The following is a 22,335-nucleotide window of genomic DNA, read 5'->3' on the forward strand; positions in this document are numbered from 1 at the left end:
ATTTCATATAGAAGAGTGCCAAAATCATTGAACTTAGGTGCAAATGTGATTCAGTTAAGAATATTGATTAAGAAAACTAAATCCACCAACCTTGAAGATGATATACAAACATATATACCCAAAGAAATTTTTCTTCAGGGCAATCCTGAAAGGAGTTTAGTGTTGTAATATTGTATACAAATTAGGGAGGTGTATTTTCACTTGAAAAGAGATGCAGGCATTCAATTTTCATATAGATTATATTCTTGCATTTGCCTCTGATACAACTGTAATTCTACAGATATGTGTGAGTGTAGCTATAGTGTCCATCAACACATATAATTTAGAGGTGCACTCAGTGCTATGCTGTGTAAGCACTTTTACATTCAGGACTCTCTTAATCATGGAGGATAGGTTTATTAGAGAAAGGGAAAAAATAGTATATTTTTAGAAAATAAAACAGATCTGCTCATTTCTCCAAAACAAGGCAAAAATGCTGAGTATCTAAGTGTCTTAATTGTAATTCCAGAAATTTCTCATGGTATTTCTTATTAATTTTATGTATTTATTTATTTATTTAGTGATTCTGCTGTTCATATTTCTCTTAATTATTTTGTTAAAAAAATTCTCACTATGCTCATTTGGTTCATTTAATTGCACTCAGTTTTGATTGGATCCCAAGCAAAGGTCTTTTAAGAAGAATTCTGCACTAGTTTTTGCTTCTTTTAACCTCTAGAGCTTTCATTGGTTTCGCCAACATGTGTGCTTTTTTGGCACCTGCTTTTGCTGCCCAGATTGCATTAGTACTTCCCTTAGAATCAATCGTGAGCAGCTTGCAACCAGATGCCTGATTAAAAAGTTAGCAGACCTTGAGTACAATTACTTCAGCTCTATGGCATTCACGCATTAAACCCAGTGTTAATTGTTTCCCATTTTTGTAATGATCCTTATAATAGGATAAACCAGAAGTGATCATTTCTTGAAGTTAAAACAGCAGAAAATAAAGACATTTACACTGATTAATCATCTCAATATGAAATTACAAACAATCACAAGTAAACATAGAGAGCCTTTGTACTAGATATCTGAAAATTGTGGATGCTGTTTGAGGTATTTATTTGAGAGCCTGGTACAATGCACATATGTGTTGTATTAAAGTTTGGACAGAAAGCAGGATTGAGTAAAGCAGTTTTTGAATTACTGCTTTGAAGGAATGTCACACCATTATTTATACAAGCACTATTTGGATATTATCATAGATAAATGTCCATAGTACTCATACTTTCCCAGAAATGAATAGTTCTGTGGTTTCACTTGGATTAGTCTTGTATGTTATCATGTCACTTTAGTTAATGATCTTTGTATATTTGAAAAAAAAATAAATTTAAAATATCTTTATAGTAGCAATAAAGGAAAACCAAGTGAGCGAGCTGAGTAGATGCTCACAGACTAATAACATCATCTAAGATTAAAAAAGCTCCTGTAATGATACCAAAATTTACATTTATGTATTTTCACAACCATTTGATAGAAGTGTTTATGCAGCATATCATAGTGTCATAGAACTGTAGAATGGTTTGGGTGGGAAGGGACCTTAGTGATCAACTAGATTTAATCCCCTTTACTAGAGCAGGGACATCTTCCACCCTAGACAAGGTTGTTCAAAGCACCATCCAACACATCCTTAAACAATTTCAGGGATGGGTCACCCACAACTTCTCTGGGAAACCTGTTGCAGTGGCTTATCACCCTCACAGGAAAAAATTCCTTCCTAAGTCTATCCTTTAGAGTTTTGAGCCATTCCCTCTTGCCCTATCACTACATGCCTTTATAAAAGTCTGTCTCCAGCTCTCTTGTAAGCCCAGTTTTGGTATTGGAAGGTGATGCAAAGTCACCCTGAAGCGTTCTCTTTTCCAGGCTGAACAGCCCAACTCTCTCAGCCTGCCTTAATAGGAGACATGTTCCAACCCTTTGATCATCTCTGTGGCTCTCTTCTGGACTGACTCCACAGATCTATGGAGTGTCCACATTGCTGGTGAAGATGTTAAAACAACACCAGCCCCAAAAGGAACCCCTGAGGAATGCCAGTTGTCACTGGTCTCTACTTGGAGATCAAGCTGCTAACTGCAGTTCTTCGAGTGCAACCAAATTCCTTACCCACTGTTGTCCATCTGTCAAATCCATGCCTGTCCAGTTGAGAGACCATGTTATGCAGAACAGGGCCAAATGCTTTGCACAAGTCCAGGTGCTTTTTCGTTATCCACAAACACTGTAATCACATTGTAGAATGCCAAAAAGTGTTGCAGGCATGATTTGTCCTTAGTGAAGCCATGTTGTTTGTGACCAATTGCCTCCTTTTCCATGTGTCTTAGCATAATTTCCAGTAAGATCTGCGCCATGATCTTTCCAGGCAATGAGTTGAGAATGACTGGCCTGTATGTAGTTTACCAGGTCTTTGTTATTTCCCTCTTTTAAAAGTTGAGCTTATGTTTCCCCTTTTCCAGCCAGTGGGAACAAACTTCACTAGACTCCCATGACTTCTGAAGTACAATGGATAGTGGCTCTGCCATTTCACTTGCCAGTTGTCTGAAGACCCACAGATATATCTCATCATGCTCCAAGTATTTGAGTGCCTTCAGATTCTTTAGATGGTCTTGAATCTGATCATCTCCTACTGCAGGCAGTTTTTAATTCTCAGTCCTTCCCTTTGTCTTCTGTGACTTGGATGCTGTGGCTGGAGCACTTGCTGGAGAAGACCAAGACAAAAATGCTGTTTTGTACATCAGCCTTCTCCATATCCCAGGTAACCAAGTCTCCCATTTTCTTCTGCAGAGGGCTCCCATATCAATCCTCTTTCTTTTATCTCTGCTATACATAAAGAAGTTTTTCTTGTCACCTGTGAACCCTGGGAAAATTTAATTCTATCACATATATCCCGTTCTTGCCATCACTTGATAAGGGTTCTCCTATATTTGTTTTCTTAAAGATGCCCTCTTTCGCAGGTAGTTGACTGTTGTATTTTACAAGGAAATGTCGGGGGCCGGTGGTGGGGGAAGAATCAGTACAACTCTGATTTGTTACTGCTTTAAAAATCAAAGCATGACCATGAATATCTTAAAGTGAAATTCATTCTTATAGAACTGCAAGTAAGAGATTAAAGAAAATACAAATACATTATTACCCAGCAAAAGAGGCAAAGATTGATATGCTGCTTTTTCTTCTCTTCTTTTTTTTTTTTTTAAGAAAGAAAGTATATCCCCAGAAACAACTAGAAAGCATAATAATTTAGATCCATCAAGCAGGACACATTGCTAACCACAGTAATCATGTGGAGCTGTTACTGCTACCTATGTTATTTCCCAGTGGTTCTCTTGTTGTCTTTACTTCATCCAGTCTTCAATCAGATTGTAAATTTTGTAAGGAAAGAGCATTCTTTCCTATGTTATTTGAGTATTTCTTCTGAAAGTGCTACTCTTCTGTTCTCTCTTTCATCCTTCCCTTTCTCAGTGTTAAGCCTTTTATAATCAATGAATTGAAATTATAAACATATTTCTTCTACTTCAAATTATAAGTATTTATTCTCTGGATAGCATTTGCCATCTGAGCATCTTCAGTTGCAAATATCTTGTTAGTTTTTGAAAACATCATGTCTAGTTAAAAAAGAAGGACAAAGAACTTTCCCACTTACCAATAAGCACAAATGTTAGGTGTTTTACATCACTGGCAGCTGACAGCAGCTGGCCACCATCAGAAAGTTCTCAGTACCTGGAAGATAGACCCCATGCACCTTATTCTGAGTTTAATTGGAAACTCTCTCTTGATTATAGTGATTTACATTTTATTACGTATCAAATGTGTCACTGAGTCTGTCTTCTAACTCATGTACTTTAAGCACATGATTCACCCTCCATCCCCTGGGTGAGAATGACTACTTACATTCCCTCACATGTTGGCTTCTCTGTCATTTTCAGTTTAGCTTAGAAACTCAGTATCATGAATTCTTTAAGATGCCACTTGTCTGACCTGGCCCCTGATTTTAATTGTTAAGATTCAGGCTAGCATTCCAGATGGTCCCCTCTACCAGGGCTGCACAAACTGGACCTGGTTGGTGTTTTGCCATTTCTAAGGAAAGTGCCAGCTGTTACTCATTTTGCTTGTTACTGAATATCATTCGAGATTATACTAGTGGGCAAAGTCCTAAAGGATATTTGGCAATACTGCTCTGGTGAATATCTGTAGCCAGTGTTATTGAGTAAGCAGTTTCATCTATGCTTGATCGTCATCTTACAGAAAAAAGGACTAAAGGAAAAAAAAAACAAACCAAAAAAACAAACCCTACCCAAGAAATTAGAACACATCTGTCTTTCTTTTTCTTCCATCTGTCAACCCAGGGCATGTACCATATCTTTTTTTTTCTTAGTGAGGGAAACATTTGGCTTCCTCATAACGAAGTTTTCCATGTACAGCTTGATTTTGGATTATTTTTGATACTTTTACTATTCCTCTTAGAACTGCTACTCAAAATACATCATTCCAGAGGGCTTCTAATTTCAATTTTAGAGATTTTAAACAATGCATTTTTCTAAGTAAAAATTATAAATAACCTTGTCTCTACAGAGCAAAGCTCATACCCCTTGTCTTTTTCAAAGTGCACAGAAGGCATTTCTCTAATATATACATATTTTAGGCTTTTGTTTGCATATAATATAAAATGAATTCTTTTACAATTTTGATTCTATTCCTTTCAATAAAACTAGTTACAACTAATATTGCCTAAAACTATTCCCATGGAAGAGGAAAATTTTGTGGTAAGCACTTATGCAAATGTGGTCATACCTGCTTTTTTTCTCTAATTCCAGGAACTCTTGCAGGGAAACGATAACAAAAAGACTGATCTAAATCCCCTAGCTGCCCGTTTCCTCCAATACATGGTTTCAGCTGTTGCCACTCTACCTTGGTGCAGTGCATGTGGTGTTTCAAGGACCAAACTGAATGCATCTATGCCAAGTGAGACTCGGCTGTCCTATAACCTGTATATATGGGAGGTTTGGTCTGACCCAAAGTGATGGATGCTTGACACCTTAGCAGTTTGGCTGGTCTTTCTTTGCATAATGGAGGCATTAACAGAGTAATTACCTGTCAATGAAATCAGCATTCCTTATTGCAGTGCAAGGCCTCCATTACCTACTGAGAAATAACTGCAGGATTTGGCCTTTAATGAAGCATGCCTGTCATTCCATACTGAAATGTAGATCTGGCTTTGACTGCCACATAATTTTTTACTGCTTTTTTTTGGACCTTGTATAATTCAGAAGTTAAGGGCAGGCTTCATATATAGTTCATTAATTACACATAAGAATTTGATCTCCATTTAGAAACTAGAGAGATAAGTTATTAAAGGAATATATATTTAATTAATTCTAGGAAGTTCAGGCACAGGAACTTGCATGCACAGACAAAACACTTAATGTCAAACCAAAATGATTATTTAATATATTTAAAGCTTATTTAAGAAGCTATAATCAGATTTATTTTTTTTATATCCAAGGAATACTTATTAGAACACATTAGAAAAGAAAATCCAACACCACAGGGCAAAAAAGTAGCATATGTATAATGAGTGTCTCTAGTACAAAAGATTATATCTGTGAGTAATGTAATTTAGATTTAAAAGGTTGGTAAAGTCAGAACAATCATAACAATAACAGTTAGATGACAGGGAAAACATGGAATTTTATTAAATTTATTGGTAGCAGAAATGCTTATACAGCAATCCTAATACCACTGACATCAGTGGAAAACTTTCCAGTGACTGTACTAACTTCTAAGTTCATTCTTTCTACTAAGGAAATTCAAAATTGTGTGAAGAAGTATTAAAGTCTCAATTTCAGAGATTTTTCTAAAGCTTGTTTTGCCTGCTCTTTTCACTGCTTTTTTTTATATTACTAACAATTGTAATGTAATGACATCTTCTTCCTCTGGTCACCCTCTTTAAAGAAAATAAACACCCTTCCACTTTCACATTTTTTAAAGAAATAGGTGTGGTTGTCTGCCATTTTTGACTGGTTATCATCCTACTTGCAGTTCCTGTGGAAATATCTCAGACTTCCATATCTGTGATCTGTCAACAATAGAGATCAAACCAGGGAGTTTGGATGCATTCTTTACATGCCTTGTCAACCTGCGAAGACTGAGATAAGGTGGCTTCCACGTCATTGAGCTCTGTGATTTATTCTATCGTTTGATAACACCTTAAATCTCAAAGTGCCACCATGCATTTTCACCCATCTGTCATGGAAAGGATCATATCAGAAATGATCCTGAGCTACTATATGTGATAAATCAATATTAAAACAAGCCATTTCAATTTGCCCATATATATAAGTAATTTATTTAATAATTTGTCTAATGCTAATTTCTTACTCAGAAGTGTGTTCTGTCTGTTTGGTAGATAATTAATAATGTAGAATTTATCATGACATAACAGCAATATTCTTCAACAATTGGTTTAGGTTTGGACACAACCTATACAGACTTATTTTTTTTAATATTGTCTGGAAAATGAAGACACATAGGTCATGTGCATATACCTTTACAATATTTTTGTGGAGCGCAGTTTCAGCCTTTTGTGGCTCTGTGTTTTTCATGCTCTTATTTAAATTAGTATTGTTGCACAAAATAAAATATGAGACAGAAGTTTTGTGCTTGTCAGTTTGCCTAATGAAAAGTTAGAATTTGCAAAGCAGGTACAAATTACCCTTGGAATGTTAGTAAATGTTGGGCTCAAAAGCCAGCAGTTCTTGGTTATTTGTATTAATTATCATGGTCATGCATACTAGGTAGAAAATGCACAAATAAATCCATTAGTTTTAAACACTGGGATCAAAAGTAATGGCAAATTCTGTGAAATGAGAAACTTGCTGGTATGCACATTAGAAAAATATATGCACCAATCACTAAACTCATGTTCAAAGTAGGTGCCCAACTTCCTGCTTTCTCCAGTTTTGTAGACAGAAAATGAATAAGTCACAGGACAAGGTTGTTTAAAGTTCTTTAGCTTTCTGAATGTGACTTAATGGATGTCTTTACAACAGAAGTCAAGTAAAAGTAGGTGACTATTGGCATCAATTGATGTAACTTCAGAGACTTCTGCAAAATTATTCTTTCAGGCCACTGAAAGAAGTTCAGCAGTGTGATTTTATTTTACTAACATTAATCTCAGACAGCATAAAGTAGGTTATTATACAACATCAGAATATAATGTGGACTATCAAACATTTTGTACTTGTTCCAAGGGGAACATGGCATTGCCAGCATTACCTGAAACTATCCAAATGATAGTCAGAGTTCCTGTTTTCCCTATAACTTTTAATGTGTCAAGAGCATGCCATATGTAATTTGTGGAAAATACTGAAAATTGGATGGAGTCTAATAATAATCATGATTCTTGTCAAGTCTCATTTGACTTCTGCTTGAGGCCAGCAGAAAATACATCCTGTTTTCTCTCACAGTAAGATACCATTGAGAGTATCTGCTGTTTTGACAGTACAGCAATACCACTGTCACATAGCTGATTTCCATGCAAGAAGTCATCTTTTTATTGTTTCCTTTTTCATCCTGCTTGTTAATGAGGTTTTAGCTCTCTTTCTGGCTAAGCTTCAGGTACTTTTTTTTTTTTTTTTTTTTAATAGAAAACTCTGTGTGGAAATACCTTCATAGGCTTATTCTTGATTTTGTGTTTTATTTGGGATTATAATTTCATGTAGCAGAGATTTTCCCCAACAATTAACATGGCAAGGGAATGATAGATCCCTTATCAAAGCAACACCCAAAACCCCAAAAACATTCAGACCCAGAAAATACTAGCATGATCTGTGAATTTAGTTTTTCAAGCTTTGACATCATAAGGTAGTGCAAGGCAGATATACATGTGTGTTATATGTGCTGGAAGAGAAGTTTGCAGTCAGTATTTTTAATATGCATTATTCCCTGGAGAATCCTAAGTGAAAAGATGGGGATTTTTCTTAATTTAAATTTTCTGTATCACATGTTTGCATATGCAAAAAGAAAACTTCAAAGCTTTGGTAGTTTAAATTAAAAAACAAGACAAAAAAAACCCAACCAAACAAAAAATCCTAAAATAATTTCAGAAAGCTGTTGGTAGGAAAGCAGTTCTCAAGGACATCCTGTCCTGAATAAGAAAACATATGTTTTTATGGTGGAAATACATTACTGTCTAGTTCTTTTTCTATTAGAGATGCAAATATGTTAACAAAGGTGTTTTAATTAGCTTATAGCATGTGGAATCAATTGGGATAATAATATTAGTTTCAAAATTAAAATATTCTTGAAATTGCATCTCTCCCAGGATGCCCTAGCTTAACTATATTATCCTTGACAATCATCTCCACTCTCAGTTTTTCCAATGTGGATCCATTTATCTAATGTGACAGCTCTAGTGCTCCTTGTGTTACTAGATGTACAGCTGCTTTCTGGAATCATAGCATAAAAACATTCTTGTCCTCAAAGAGCAGCGCTGCTGCCGTTTCTTCTTTCTGTGCTTGTAGGAGAAAACACAACAGCTGACTCAGAATTAATTGTAACCCAGTGAGTTGATAGTGACAGATATCCATTCATGCCACTACTAGTTCTGGAAGCAATGTCCTAATTTGCTATTCTCCAATAATATTTCTTAATTGAGAGCCTCCTTCCTTTCCCTCCTCCTGTCCCCATGCTAATACAAAATATCCTTAGAGTCTTTATGAGAATTCTACATTTTTCTGCATTTTTCAATCCATGCTTTATTGAGGATCCATATAATCTTAATTGAATCTCCTCAAACTCACATGAATAAAAGTGAAGATTTCCATCATGATGTCACTATGAATACCGGTTAGTTTACAGTGTGATCATTTACAGGGCCTTCAGATTTTATTATTTACCTCACTTTCCCCTCACCTTTTTTTCAGTTTAGGACAATGACTATCTTTAAAACCCTTTGGTACAAACTTCCTAGTGGACCTTGTCATTTGTTGTTAAATCTGAGGATTTTGATGTTTTTCTTCCTTTTGCATGCATTATTAAAGCATTCAAATCACAGATTAATTCTAATATTGAGCAGGGGCTGCATCACCCCAGACAAAAGATTGCCACCTCCACACAAGATCCATGGCCTACTTGATTTCCAAGGTTATATGTGATTCTAAAGAATGTTAATGGAACAGAATATTAAAGAGTGTTTTATCACATCTGTCTTTTTGCTAAAGATCACTGTAAAGTTTCCTGCTCCCTGGCACTGCAGAACTGTGCATATCTTCTGTAGTTACTGACAGTGATGGAACCTTAAATACATAGTACTTCTATTGCACAGTAATTGTAGGCTTCAACAGTAAGATGCAGTGTCAGTAATGATTGTTGACATCATACTACATGTATCAGTTTACTCAATATAATTAATAACCCTTAGTTGATGGAACACTTCTGCAACTCATTAAATACTATAAACATCATTTATGTTATCATTATACATGTAAATACAAATACAGTAGGCAATTTTTTCATATATAAAAATAATAAGTTTACTCTTATAAGCAGCCTTCAGATAACGTATAGGCCTGAGACAGAAAATATTCTCAATTGTTCCTTCTCATATTTAAAAATGTGATTTATAGGTTAAAGTAAGTCCCTGAAGCTTTATTATCCTGTTCACATTATGGAAGCTGAATGAGTTCTACAGAATGTAAATCAGGGTAAATATATTATTATAATTTAACTTGTTAAATCTCAGCAACAGCTGTTTCTGCATTTAGTATTTCATATGCATTATTGATCAACACTTGCTTTTACTACTGTAAAACTTCTCAGAGTGTAGAGAAGTTACACTGGTTATTGTAATTGGTACAGTGCTTCTGAAGTGCTTCTTCAATTGAGTGTACTTGTAATGTGCATTATCTGTCATGCTAGGAGTACCTCATCACTAAAATAAAACTAAATAAATAAATTGAAGATTATTGGAGTCTTCAAATTACTAAAGATCACATAAAATACAATTCTAATGCAGCTAAATTGCTTATATGTAAGTCAGTCTACTTTATTTTTGTCAGTAAGATCTATTACTTCAGGGTCTTGCATCTTAAATACTTGAACACAGGTAAAATTTTAAGTATTGACTATCTAAAGTCACATGGCTAAATAGTTATGAACATTGTGCAAGATCTAGATAGGTTAATTTGGGTCATTTGAATTTGAAATCACTGAACTTTATGTCTCTCTAATGTCAAGGGTTATAAGAGAGTTGTCAAAGGGATTAATCTGTGTTACATCTTCTAATACATGCCCTAAGTTTACCTTGTCATCTATACTCAATGATTGAGTACAGGCATTCCAAAAAGGCATGGTGCTGTTACTTTACAATTATATATCTTTTAAGATGGCATGAATGTTCATTAGAGCTGCCTTTCTTCCTACATTAATTTTTAATTTTTAATAGGTATATACAATTTTTTTCCATTTTTAATTAATCCTTTCTCAGGCTTTTTTTCCCACTGAGTTTCTGGTAAAAAATATGTGATAAATATGTCAAGCTAACATGCTTTACTAACATCTAGCCATTTGGGTGAATAATATTTCTGAACATACACTTAGTTTTCTGCTGGCAACACACATGGCTGTTTTCTTTTATGTTGTATTGTACAGAAATTTCCATCCTTTCTCTCCCCTTTCCTTTCCTGCATGCATCTGAGATATGAAATTTCATAATTGTAGGCTTAGAACTGATTTTCTGTGTCTCAGACAATTAATTCAGGTTGAACAATGTAATGCTCTGATTTAGATTACATTAAGTTTAACACTTATCTTTCCTGTTATGTCAAATTTACCTTGCAGTCAAAACAATTTTAGGTAAATAGCAATGCTTATTTAAAAAAGGAACATTTGCCTTTTAGGTGGATATTAGGAAGGCAAAACCTAAAACATATGATAGTCCTGTGTCTAGTGTCTCTAGTTAAAGTTTGTCAGTCTTTTGAATGTCCAATTAAAAACAAAACCAAACCAAACCAAACAGAAAAGAAAAAGACCCAAACCCAAAAGAAAACCCCAAAAAAACAGAGGAAGAATTTATGAAATAAAGACTATTGTTTCATGAAATAAAATGAAGGAACATCACCACATAAATATGGGAAGAATGTGATATTGCCTCAAAAGGTAATGGAAACCACAAGATTTGACTGCAGGTTTTTCTTTATTCACTGTCTCTGAAAAACTAACACAACTCTCCAGCCAGACAGGCTCTTTGTTTTTCCATGTTTAAATGTGCTTGGGACCATCACACTGTCAATTCCTACCTAGTCATGTGTCAGAGTGTAATTAATAGTGTTTTTCACTTTTATGAAAAGGCCAGTTCTGTGCAGCTTTAGTAGCAAGATAGATATAATGGTAATTATATTTATGTTTCCTTTTAATACATTGCAGTGTAATTTACAGATTTCTATGAAATTTTAGTACTGAGAAATTGAGCAGAAGAAATCAAATTATTGTCTGGTATAGCAACAATTTACATTCTGAAATCAATACCAACATTGTTACCTTAAGGGGAAGAAGAAATATATACTGAGGCATTCCAGCTATTTATATGGATAGCATGGTATGAAGAAGTAGCATGAAGAGGCTTGTATCAATTGCTTTTTCTTTTTTTCATTATTAGTTTAGCTTGAAAGCTTGGCCAAAACCCTATCTGTCTCCATTATCTTGGTTCTGTGGCTAAGATATCAAGATGAGCATGGAGAATGGATTATCCTCTGCAAGCAGGATCCTTGAATAAGGACTGCCATGGGGACTGCATGAGGAAGTTTAGTTTAGAAGCAGCTGAGAAAAAAATAACTCTATATCTCTTAGCAAATTACAGGGATCTACTGCACAATTTGTACATAACACAGACTTGAGCCAAGTTTATCACAGAAAAGCAAGAGTGGCTTTTACTAAGAAAGTAGATTGATTTTATATCATATTTACATTTATTTACAAAGTTCAGTGAAACATGAAAGAAGAAGGTGTGTATAAGTGACCCAAGTTATACAAAGCCCCGTTTGAGGTGCTTCTTGTGAGATACACTACAACACTCCTTGATTGATTTTTCCAAACTGGAAGAGAATGTGGATTGTATATTTTAGGGGCCTTTTAACTAAGTCAATCAAAACTGCAAAATATAACAAACATTGTTTATTTATCAAAGTGATACAGCAACCATATATTAATTCAAAGACCTCGCCAGTTCTTTCTGTGGAGCAAATACAAACATAGATATGTTTTGTTGAAACTGTTACTAATTTGTTTTTGTGACTTGGCCTTCATTCACAGGCTTGATCACATAAAAAAAAAAAAATCCGTGTTGTAGTACACAAAATAGGAATCTTTGTTTTGATCCTGGAGGGAACAAACTTTATGAAACAGACATCTTCCACAAAGACGTTTGGAATTAAGCATAGATTTTTCTTGCATCTTTACAACATCTTCTTAAACTTGTGCACAAAACAATGTCTTCTCCATAATCATAATTTAATCATAATTTAATCATCCAACCAGCTTTTTAGCATATTTGTCTACTGTTTACACTTTATTTCAGTATGCTTCTCCTCTGACTTCTTCATTCATGAGTGAAGTTTCAGTAAATTATGTCAGGTGTAGATTCTTCTGTTTATTTTCTGCAATAAAGATAAATTTTTGTTCAAATTTCACTTTTAAGCCTCTATATCAACAATATTTCCATTAGGAAAATATTCCCAGAATGTTTTCTTTGAGGTTGTTTTTCCTTCATAATCTTTCTTTGTCATCTTAACACAAAGAAAAGTTCAGAAAAGTTCAGAAGTTCAGAAAAGACAGGGAAATAGTTTTTCTTGATGCAAAATCTCCATAACAAAAACTAAATATTTCAATGACAATTTAAAAAAATGTCACGCTTGGATATATATTCTGATATACTGACCTACATCCAATTCTGTAAAGTTTGACTTGCTGTGAACTGGATGTTTTAGTGGCTTCTTCCTGTTTGGAAAGTCAAGGAGAGAAATCAAGGCTTTTAATTCACAGCTGTATTGAGTGAAGAAGTTTAAAGTACCTAATTTGTAAACTCAAAATGTAACTCGGCTGGTTAAAATTCAGCAGGTTCTATTTCCAGCTACCCAGTGTAGAAATGTTTTTTTAATTACAGTTTGGTTTATAACAATGGATAGGATCTGTAGCCAAATTTATCCCAGTGAGACATTCAGCAATGGAACAATAGTATAATTATTTCTGGGATTCCTGATTAGCAAAAACAATACAATAGCTGTACAAAACTTGAAGGTTTGGTTTTTGGAGTAAAAAAGAAGCAAAATCTCCTCTTAATGCTGATTTCTGTAACTTGCTGTATGATTCAAGTACATAATTGGAAATAAAATGCATTTTAGAAGCTAGTGCACAATTGGAAGAATGAAACAATTTTGAAACCTAGTGCTTACATTTCCTACATTAAAGTTCTGTTTCCACACAGCTCATAATTCACCTGCCACAGGACATTTCAAACACTTGATATCACATGACATGATTTTTCTTGTACTTCAGGCTTTTAGCACTCAGGTCAACAAAATATCTTACATTATTTGCAGCCCACTTTCTAGCCGTGTATGAGTGTGTCTGGGAAAAGAGGGCAGCAGTGAAAAAGCTTAGTCTCATAAGTAATGCTTTAAGCTCACCAGTATTGTAGTACCTTTTCTAGAAATCTATGCTCAGGTACAATTTCTGCCAATTCTTTTGGTTATGTAAGGACTTCAATATTGTAAATATATGCTCTATGCAACTTTTCCAAAGCCATAGATTTGTATGGGATTAAATTAAAAAGTGTAGAATCTGAATGCATTTTATACAGCTAAGATTGTCAAAAAATAAAGTACTTCAGTACAAATTATGTTTTCAGCTCTAGGAAAATACAAAATGGCATCAAATACTTCCATATTTTCTTTTATTTTCAGTCAGAGTTGACAGAATCACAGAATCACAGAATGGCTGATGTTGGACAGGGCCTTTGGAGGGTGTCTAGTCAACCCCCTGATCAAGCAAGGATATTTACAGCTGCTTATCCAGAGCTGTGTCCAGATGGCTTTTGAATATCCCCAAGGAGGGTGACTGTGCAATATATCTATACCACTTATGCCAGTGCTCAGTCACCTCCCAGTAAAAAAAGTTTCTTGATGTTCAGAACCTCTGATGTTTCAGTTTGTGCACATGATTACCTGCTCTGTCACTGGGCACCATTGAATTCCTCATATTAAGAAGGAATGAGAAAAATAGATTGGGAGAGTATGTGGAAAGAAAAATGAGAAGCTGCAACACAAATATATTTTTAAGTATTTTCAGTATCTCCAAATAAATTATATTAACAAAGAAAAATGCATTATGCTATGTCAAACACAAGTTCTACTTTTTTGTACTTGATCAGTAAGATCAGAATGTCCCCATCCTCTGCCATCCATTCCTCATCTCTACACCAGAGATTGTGTTGCTATTTTTATTGGCATTTTCAAGTACCACAGCTATTACTTATATTCCGTAATTTCACAAATTACAGTTGTTAGAACATACTAGGCACCTATTTGACTTTGTTGTAGCAGGAAAAAAGGAACCAGACCAGTTTCATGTGTCTTTGATTTGATAAAATATGGTTGTTACTATGTTAAAAGTGTTAGCTGGCTGACCACCTGGTCCTATAACAGGAAAAAAACCCCATGTTGCTACTATGCTTGAACTGTCCTATTTTCAGCACAAGAATTTGCTGTCTATTTTCACCATCTGAGATGGTGTTTCTCTTGTGGGTGTAAAGTCATGCTTCACCTAGATGAGCTTCATGAAATCTGCTGCAATAGGTGATTGAAGGAGTATGATTCCTGATTGTTTTCCTGAATTTTAAACTTAGCCCAGGTTCAAAAACTCCACCGAGTCTAATTGTTCTGAATTATATATGGAAGTTGCTTTGACACAGGTAAAATTATATTGCTTTGACTGAATTCTCCTTTCAGTTTTGGGTTTCACAAAACAAAGAATTGATATTTCCTGATTAAAAATAAAGACTTAACTTTTTTCAGGACCTGAAAAAGACCCCTATTCCTCCCCACCAAATGTTTGTTTATGATTGAATATGTCACAGATTTTAGATGTGAATTTTGGCCAAGTGTTGGGACCTGAACCATAACCTTACCGCATGCTGTATATAATCCTACGTATGTTGTAGTGTAATTAAAGTTGTAATTACTTGTTATCGTTAGTCCCAGGGTTGTAACAACTATAAACCTCATTATGCAAAATAACTTGAATCTGTCTTCCGGTAAAAAAAATTCAAACCTGGATTTTGTTGCATGAGCGAGTAGATAAACAAGAGCATAGTCTAAGCATGTTGGATTTTCTTCTGAAAGAAGAGTCCCCATCTCTACTGTCGGGGTGACAAGAAATTCAGTGAACAATCAGTGAGGGGCTCAGTGCTGGATCTGGACCATGCATCCCATCCCTTGACGCATGCTTCGGTGGGGAGAGTCTGTGTACCTTGCCCAAGCCATCTGTGCATGGCATGTTGGTGGGGATTCACTGGCAAACTCCAAGCTGGAACAGCCAGGAATAGGAGGCTCAAGATCTGGGCGAGGTATCTGGCAGGCAGTGGGGCAATGCTGGTATTTGGGGGGAGTCCCGTGAGTGTGGCCTGCCAGTGGGACAAGTGTGTGAGTGCTGCATATGGGCAGTGAGCCCCCAGTGAGACCAGCTGGGGACCTGTGGGATTGTAAGTGGGACTGGGATCTGGGCAGGGGTGCTGGGCAGGCAGAAGGCTTCTGCTGGTGCTAGGGAGAGCTGTGCAGGTGTTTGTGAACCTGGAGAATGTAGGGTGTGTGCTGCACTTGTGACTTTCAGCCTCTGCAGCCCAAGAGGAGAAGGTGATGTGTCCCTGTGTGACTGTGCCTGGTGTGAGTCCTGAATGTAGGGGCTGCTGGGGCCAGAGCCTTATCTGAGGCTGTGTAGCCACAGCTGTGGCCAATATGTGTCCATATGTGCATCTGCATTACACACTCTGTCTTGGTAATACAGCAGCTTTTCTAGCCTAGAGATCCCAGGCTGGGCTCCAGCAGCCAGGCAGGAGGGTTCTGGACCAGGCAGTGGAGGCAGTGGCTACATTTCACATTACTTGACACTTGCAAGCTCTCAGTACATTGAGGACAGCCTTTCTTTTCAATTACTGATATGCCCAAGCTTAAACATTTGTTTTGAGTTTCTTTTTTCAGAAGGCTTGTTCCCCTCATTGTTTTGATAGCACAACTTAATCTAAAGTTTCTTTATGGACTACATGTTGTCCATCCATCATCTCTGGAACTGGGTCACTGTTTACATGACCCTTAGATTTTTTTATAAACCTTTGTAATGATTTGTGGATTCCTTAGTGGGTGGCTGTTGTGAATGAGAATGGAAACTTCGGAAAAAATTTATTAGAGAAGCCCTGCTGTTGAGTCATGAGTGCAGAAAGGCCCCCTTTGCTTTCTAAACTTCCCAGAGAGGAATTTAGCTGTCACAGTCTTAACCCCAGACTTTGTCAATGTTTTAAGTAACTTTGTCCCACAGGATTAATGATGGCAAATCAGATAAATTTTTATAAAGATGAATTCATTTATTATTTAGATGACAAATGATTAAACAAAAGATCTTAATCAGATTTATTTACTACAGAATGTAAAAACTAAAACTACTAGCAGTGTATAGTATAGGTATAGTGCACTATATCAAAGCTATTACATAAAACAAGCAAAAAATAAACTGTTATTAAGTAAAGACTGATGGAACTCACCACATCAGTAGTCATGGACAGATCTCGCTCAGCCTCAAGGAGTATCCTTCAAGGGGTTTCCCCACTTCAAGGGAGAAAACTTCATACCCTCCAAGAAGGAATACATGAGAGGAACCCAACCGTGTGAAAGTGGACTGGACTTCTACAGTGTATAAGGATTGACTGCCAGTCATATGTCTCCAGATCTGCCTAGCAGTTTATCTGCCAAATCTTTGCCTCACTACCATTATCTTAATCTGGAGTTGGTGAGCCAGACTGCTTTTTGCATAATTCAATGCCAAAACCTGCACATGACAGAATCTCTCAGCCCACCACTGATAGCTTGCAAAATAGGGCATTATTTGAGTTGACCGCCTTCCAAAGCAGATCACCCTGCTACAGTGGCTCAGAAAGGCAAGACAACTTTTCTCTCATCATTTAAAGTATGGATTTAAAAATTAATAGTATTATCATTGAAGAAGTTGCCAAAATAAGTGTTAGACCTGTGTCATTTTACTGGCTAACTGGTCCCTATCACTGTCAGTAAAGAGTCAGAGCAGATTTTGGCTAGTATGAGGAATTTTTGTTACCCAAGATCAGTACTTTTACTTTATAACTCATTAAATAGGACAATTTTTCAATTATATATTCTTCCCTTTATTTAGGTGTTTAATTAGTTATAGGGGTTTTATTATTTTGCAGATCCTAAAACTAAATTTGTCATCTCTTCCCCTATTTTAGGGCTTAATTTTCTCAGTAATTCATGTCTTCTTATAGAGTCTTAGGTTTAAAACAAATGAAAGCAATCTCTTTTCCACAGATCATAGTGTGACCTGGGGAGGGGATGGGGGTAGGGAGATGCACCACCACAATTTGCCACTTGATGACTTTGCTAGTGACATAAATTCTTAGTTTGGAAAATTGGATCGCCAATTTTATTTTACTGAAAGTAGTTGAAGAAAGGAAGATTTTAAGTTGTGTAGTTAGCTGCATTTCTATTGTGCTCATATTGAAGGGGAAGAACAGGATAGCAATTAGAAATTGTTCAGGGTGGTAGTTCCAGAACAAAATTTTTTTAAGAAAAAGTAACAAACTGTGAGATGAAGTTTTTCTTAGTGACATATGTAGAGTTAGGTCCTCTGTTGAAGTAAGGAATACATCCATCCAATGACTCAGAGGATCTATTTGGTTTTCTACAGCTGGATTCTAATCCTAAAGGTAGAAAAGGAACTTAAAAGCAAAATACTAATTATAAAATCACAGCCAAAAGCAAATACTATTACATTTATTTCTACACTGAATAGCAGAGTAATATAAAGTTGACTTAATCAACTTTATATCCTCCCAAGGGAGATGAATAAAAAGAAACCTGGTAGATTATATTGATCATCATATAAAATGGTAGCAATTACCATTAACAAATAGTTTTTAGTAAGCAAACATGCAGTTAGTACTATTAACTTGAGGTTTTTCTCATTAAAAGAAAAATGAAAAAGAGGCAGGGGAAAAGAAGGGAAATTTGGGGCCTGATACTGTTTCAGGAGGGATACAGGACACCTAATGTTAACTACTTTAAAAAGTGTTAACTAATGGAAGATACCTGTTGTAGTATTTTTCCTAATGTTTCCTTCTCTTCTGTCTCTGTAGAAATCTTGAATCATTAGCTTAGATATACCCCATAAATTTCAGATTACTAATGTTGATAAGAAATAACCATTAAACTAAACAGTTGCTATGCTTAAGACAAACTTAGTGAATCTCTACTTTATTCTAAATTAATCTAGCAAACCAGACCCCTGAAGCTGAGGATTTTTTTTTTTTTTTTTTTGTGGGAAGATGTGCTTAACTTCATTTAACCACTCTCTTGAGGTACTCTTAAACTAGTTGCTTTTGATCCTTCAAAGTTGCAGTATTTTGATCCGTGAAGACCTGTAATATTCCTTTCATGAATCCAACAGTCATGGTTGCTAAAGAATTTGAAGTGGTGCTATCAGCTCTGAAGCTCTTGGGGAATCACTGTATCCTTCTGTGGCCACAATTCAAAAGTCAAATTATTTCTCCAGATGAGAGAGGTTCAAAATCAATAGCAGTTAACTAATCTAAGTGTATACTGAAGGTTTGTTTTGTTGTTTTTTTTCCTTTTGAAATGGCTATAGGTTTATTTTTTAAGAAGTTCAGTAAAATGTATAATTCTGCCTCTTAGTCCCTGTGTTTTTTATACAAACTCTGTGATGTTTTATTTTTATTTCTCTTACCAAATTGATAATTGTTTATTCTGTCATTGCATTTCGTGATTCTTTGCTGACCATTGTGAATTCACACATGTATTATCAATCCTAATTATCCATTTTAGGTACATGACTACTATATGTTAAATATAGACAGGTATTTATTCATGCTACTATTTCTGAAAGATGACAACCATTTTTATGGGTTTGTTTAGCTTGTTGGATGTCTTCTTTTTTCCAGTTTGAATAATAATACTGTTTTTAACCTCAAAAATATATACTTACTAATTTTTTGGATGTCATTTACTTTTCATAACATAGTTGTAATGGTTTATGCTTCTCAGAGAGAGATTTCTTAAATAGATGATGCTTTAAAAATAATGTGAAATATACCTAATTTTCCACTGATCAATTTCATAGAGGTTTACTTCACAGATGAGCACATATAGACCTTTGAAATTTGGCTCTCCCGTCTGCAATTTCCCATCTAAAAGCAAGCCAGAAAAAAAAAAAAAAAAAAAAAAAAAAAAAAAAAAAAAAAGATAAACCAAACCACAAACAAACAGCAAGCAAACATGAAAGCATGATAACAGCAATTGCTTCATAAGCATTGCCAAGGATCTATTTGTATGTCAAAAGTTTAAAAAAAGAAATTGTCAAGAGAACTGAAAAGAAGAGCACTAATCAGTGTGTCCTGTGCTCTTCTTTGTAGTCCCAGCGCCGTGTTACATTTCACCTCCCTGATGGCTCCCAGGAAAGCTGCAGTGACAGTGGTCTGGGAGACCACGAGCCAGTGGGTGGTGGAACCCTGATCTCACACCCTCTCCCTCTGGTTCAGCCGCAGGACGAATTCTACGACCAGGCTTCACCAGACAAGAGGACTGAAGCTGATGGCAATTCTGACCCCAACTCGGGTGAGTCACCACCTTATCTCTGCTTATCTGAGTTGCTTTGCTAACTTGGTATTTTCTTTTTCATCCCTTTTAGCTTTGCAATGGTAGAGATGTTTTTAGGCACGTGCATGAATATTTGATCATATTAGCTCATAAGGATTGGTTAGAAAAAATGTAGTTTGTGCCTCATGTTGTAATTTGACTGTGGAGAGAAAAGTATATCCAGTAGAATAAATGGCTTTGTACTAATTGCAGAGTAAGTAATAACAGCAGGGGAGAAGGATGTCCTAGAAGGTAGCAAGTTTTTCCTGATGTTTTCAGTGCTGTAGCTATTTAGCTTTAGACTTTGTTTTAGGAAAGTCATCCTAAATATCAATTTAAGTTCAAGGACATGGAGGTTAGTCTTTTAGACTAACAAAGAAGTCAGTAAATCAGTGAAGCACTGAAAAATTGAAAGAACCCAAATTTCTCAACAGCCTTACAATTCCCCCTTCTAACATTAAAAATCACAGGGTTTCTTTGTTAACTTGGACTGGCATGAATTATTGGAACTGTCAGATACAGGTTTTCATACAAATATTAAGGATGAACTATTTGATTTGGGAACCCTTTTGTCCTCCTCTATAATACATTACATTATTGCTGTGTTTTTGTGAGAGCACTAAAAACTCAAGCAAGGTCTTAACTAATAGTGTGACTAGTATTTTGACAATGCAATGTGGAATGTAGAGACTTAGATATACTGAAAACAGGAGGGGGAAGTAGTACTGCTCTTAAGTTTCTTGGGTTTTTGTCTATAATAACAAAGGTTAAAAATCTTATCTGTGCTCTTGGAAGGTAATTGAACCTGAGTTCTCTTGCATCCCAGGAGTATAGAATTAAGAAATAGTTTCTGTCTTTGGCATTTCTCCCTTTTGTATAGATGATTAAGTTGTCACTGGGCCTGTACAAACCAGGAGAGAAGGTGGCCTTGGGATCTGATGAACAATATTAAGGTCCATCTCCTCATTTGGGCAGAGCTGGATCTGAATGATGACATTTACATCATGGCAAATGACAACATGAACTGTGGAATATTGACTTTGGCAATATTTTTCTCATATGTATATAGCAAGACCAAAAGGTTGTGTTGGATAAAACTCTACAAAGAAACAATTTGAAATGTTTTACTGAGAGTTGCATTCTGGTTTCTTTTCCTCTATTTTCAATTTCCTTTTTTTCTTTTTTTTTTCCTCCCCTGGGTATGACACCTACATTTTCTTCTCTTTACCAAAACAGAAATGTTTTTGGAACTGTGATGTTAAACCCTTAATCTGTACAAATACAAAGAATGATAAAAGAATAGCAACTATGTATGGATTGACTCTGGAGCAAGAAATGTATGTCTGCTTAAGCAAGCAAGGAGCTTAAGTGGAATTATCTGGTTAATTCTCTGACCATGTTTGAGACTTGTGAAAGATTTAAAAACATCAGAGAGGAGTTTTTAAGGCAGCATTGCATGTTGGCACTGTCGCATTGGCTTCACAGACTCTGAATTGTACATCTGTTCAAAAGGCAGCATGAAAGTCCTCCAGGAGAGTTAGGAAAAAAGGGCTTAGTAAACTTCATAGCAAGTTATCAAAAGTGCAGTTCTGGAAATTTTGTGTTAAACACATTGTACAAACACAGTATATTAATCATGATCATCTATTCATACCTAATATAGACAATAATAGAAGATTAGTCAGAATGAGTAAGTGTTCTTAAAAGCTATATGAAAAGTTTTAATATGTTTGTGGTTACACCTAATTTAGTCTTAGCGATGCTAAATTTGTGTCAAATTTATGAAAATCTAAGCATCAAGCTATACTAACTATTAGTGAAGTATTGAAGTGTAGGGTTTTTTGGGTTTTTTACCACATATTTAAACAGTATACTCTGTATCTCAACAAATCTCACAAACTGAGAAAGTAATTATATGGTCAGTACTGTGACAGAAATTTTTCTAGAAAAATCCAAGCCAGGATGGGAGTCATGTATCTCATTAGATAGATTTAATTTCTATATTGTATTCAGTATCAAGCTATTGCCTAACCACGGTATCAAAAGTTATTTTGCTACTGTAGGAACAAGTTTTAATGATATGTGAAATAAGGTTTAAAGCAGTTTATGGTTACTGAAGATCCTGTGGGAATTTTCAGAAGAGAAAAAATGCTGTCTGGTATTGGCCAAAGTTACTTTCTGGGTATTTACACGTGTTCATGGTTAAAATATGTAGTATTATTTGAACATTGTATTATTCCTTGACACTCCTAAGCTGCATTTCTAGTTCTATTGCAGTGAAATGTTCCCTAGTTGTATTTAACTGTAGAGGTAGTTTGGTTTCAGTGGCTGTTTAAGGGATTGCTGGTTATGAAAATACTTG

General features: G+C 35.5%; 1 protein-coding gene across 7 annotated transcripts in view; it reads left to right on the forward strand.

The window, feature by feature from the left end:
- The window catches only part of PCDH9 (protocadherin 9), a 672,821-nt gene that overhangs the window by 415,149 nt on the left and 235,337 nt on the right, over nt 1-22,335 (forward strand). For 4 of the 7 annotated variants that reach the window (XM_031504809.2, XM_031504807.2, XM_031504813.2 and 1 more), the window contains one exon: nt 19,751-19,952. In XM_031504809.2, the coding sequence (XP_031360669.1) occupies nt 19,751-19,952 (202 nt within the window). Of the gene's footprint in view, nt 1-19,750; nt 19,953-20,853; nt 20,877-22,335 lie in introns of those variants that run through there. The other 3 variants (XM_077781369.1, XM_031504814.2, XM_031504816.2) reach the window with 2 other exon arrangements.

This window comes from Lonchura striata, chromosome 2, assembly GCF_046129695.1.
Source record: "Lonchura striata isolate bLonStr1 chromosome 2, bLonStr1.mat, whole genome shotgun sequence".
Taxonomy (NCBI): domain Eukaryota; kingdom Metazoa; phylum Chordata; class Aves; order Passeriformes; family Estrildidae; genus Lonchura; species Lonchura striata.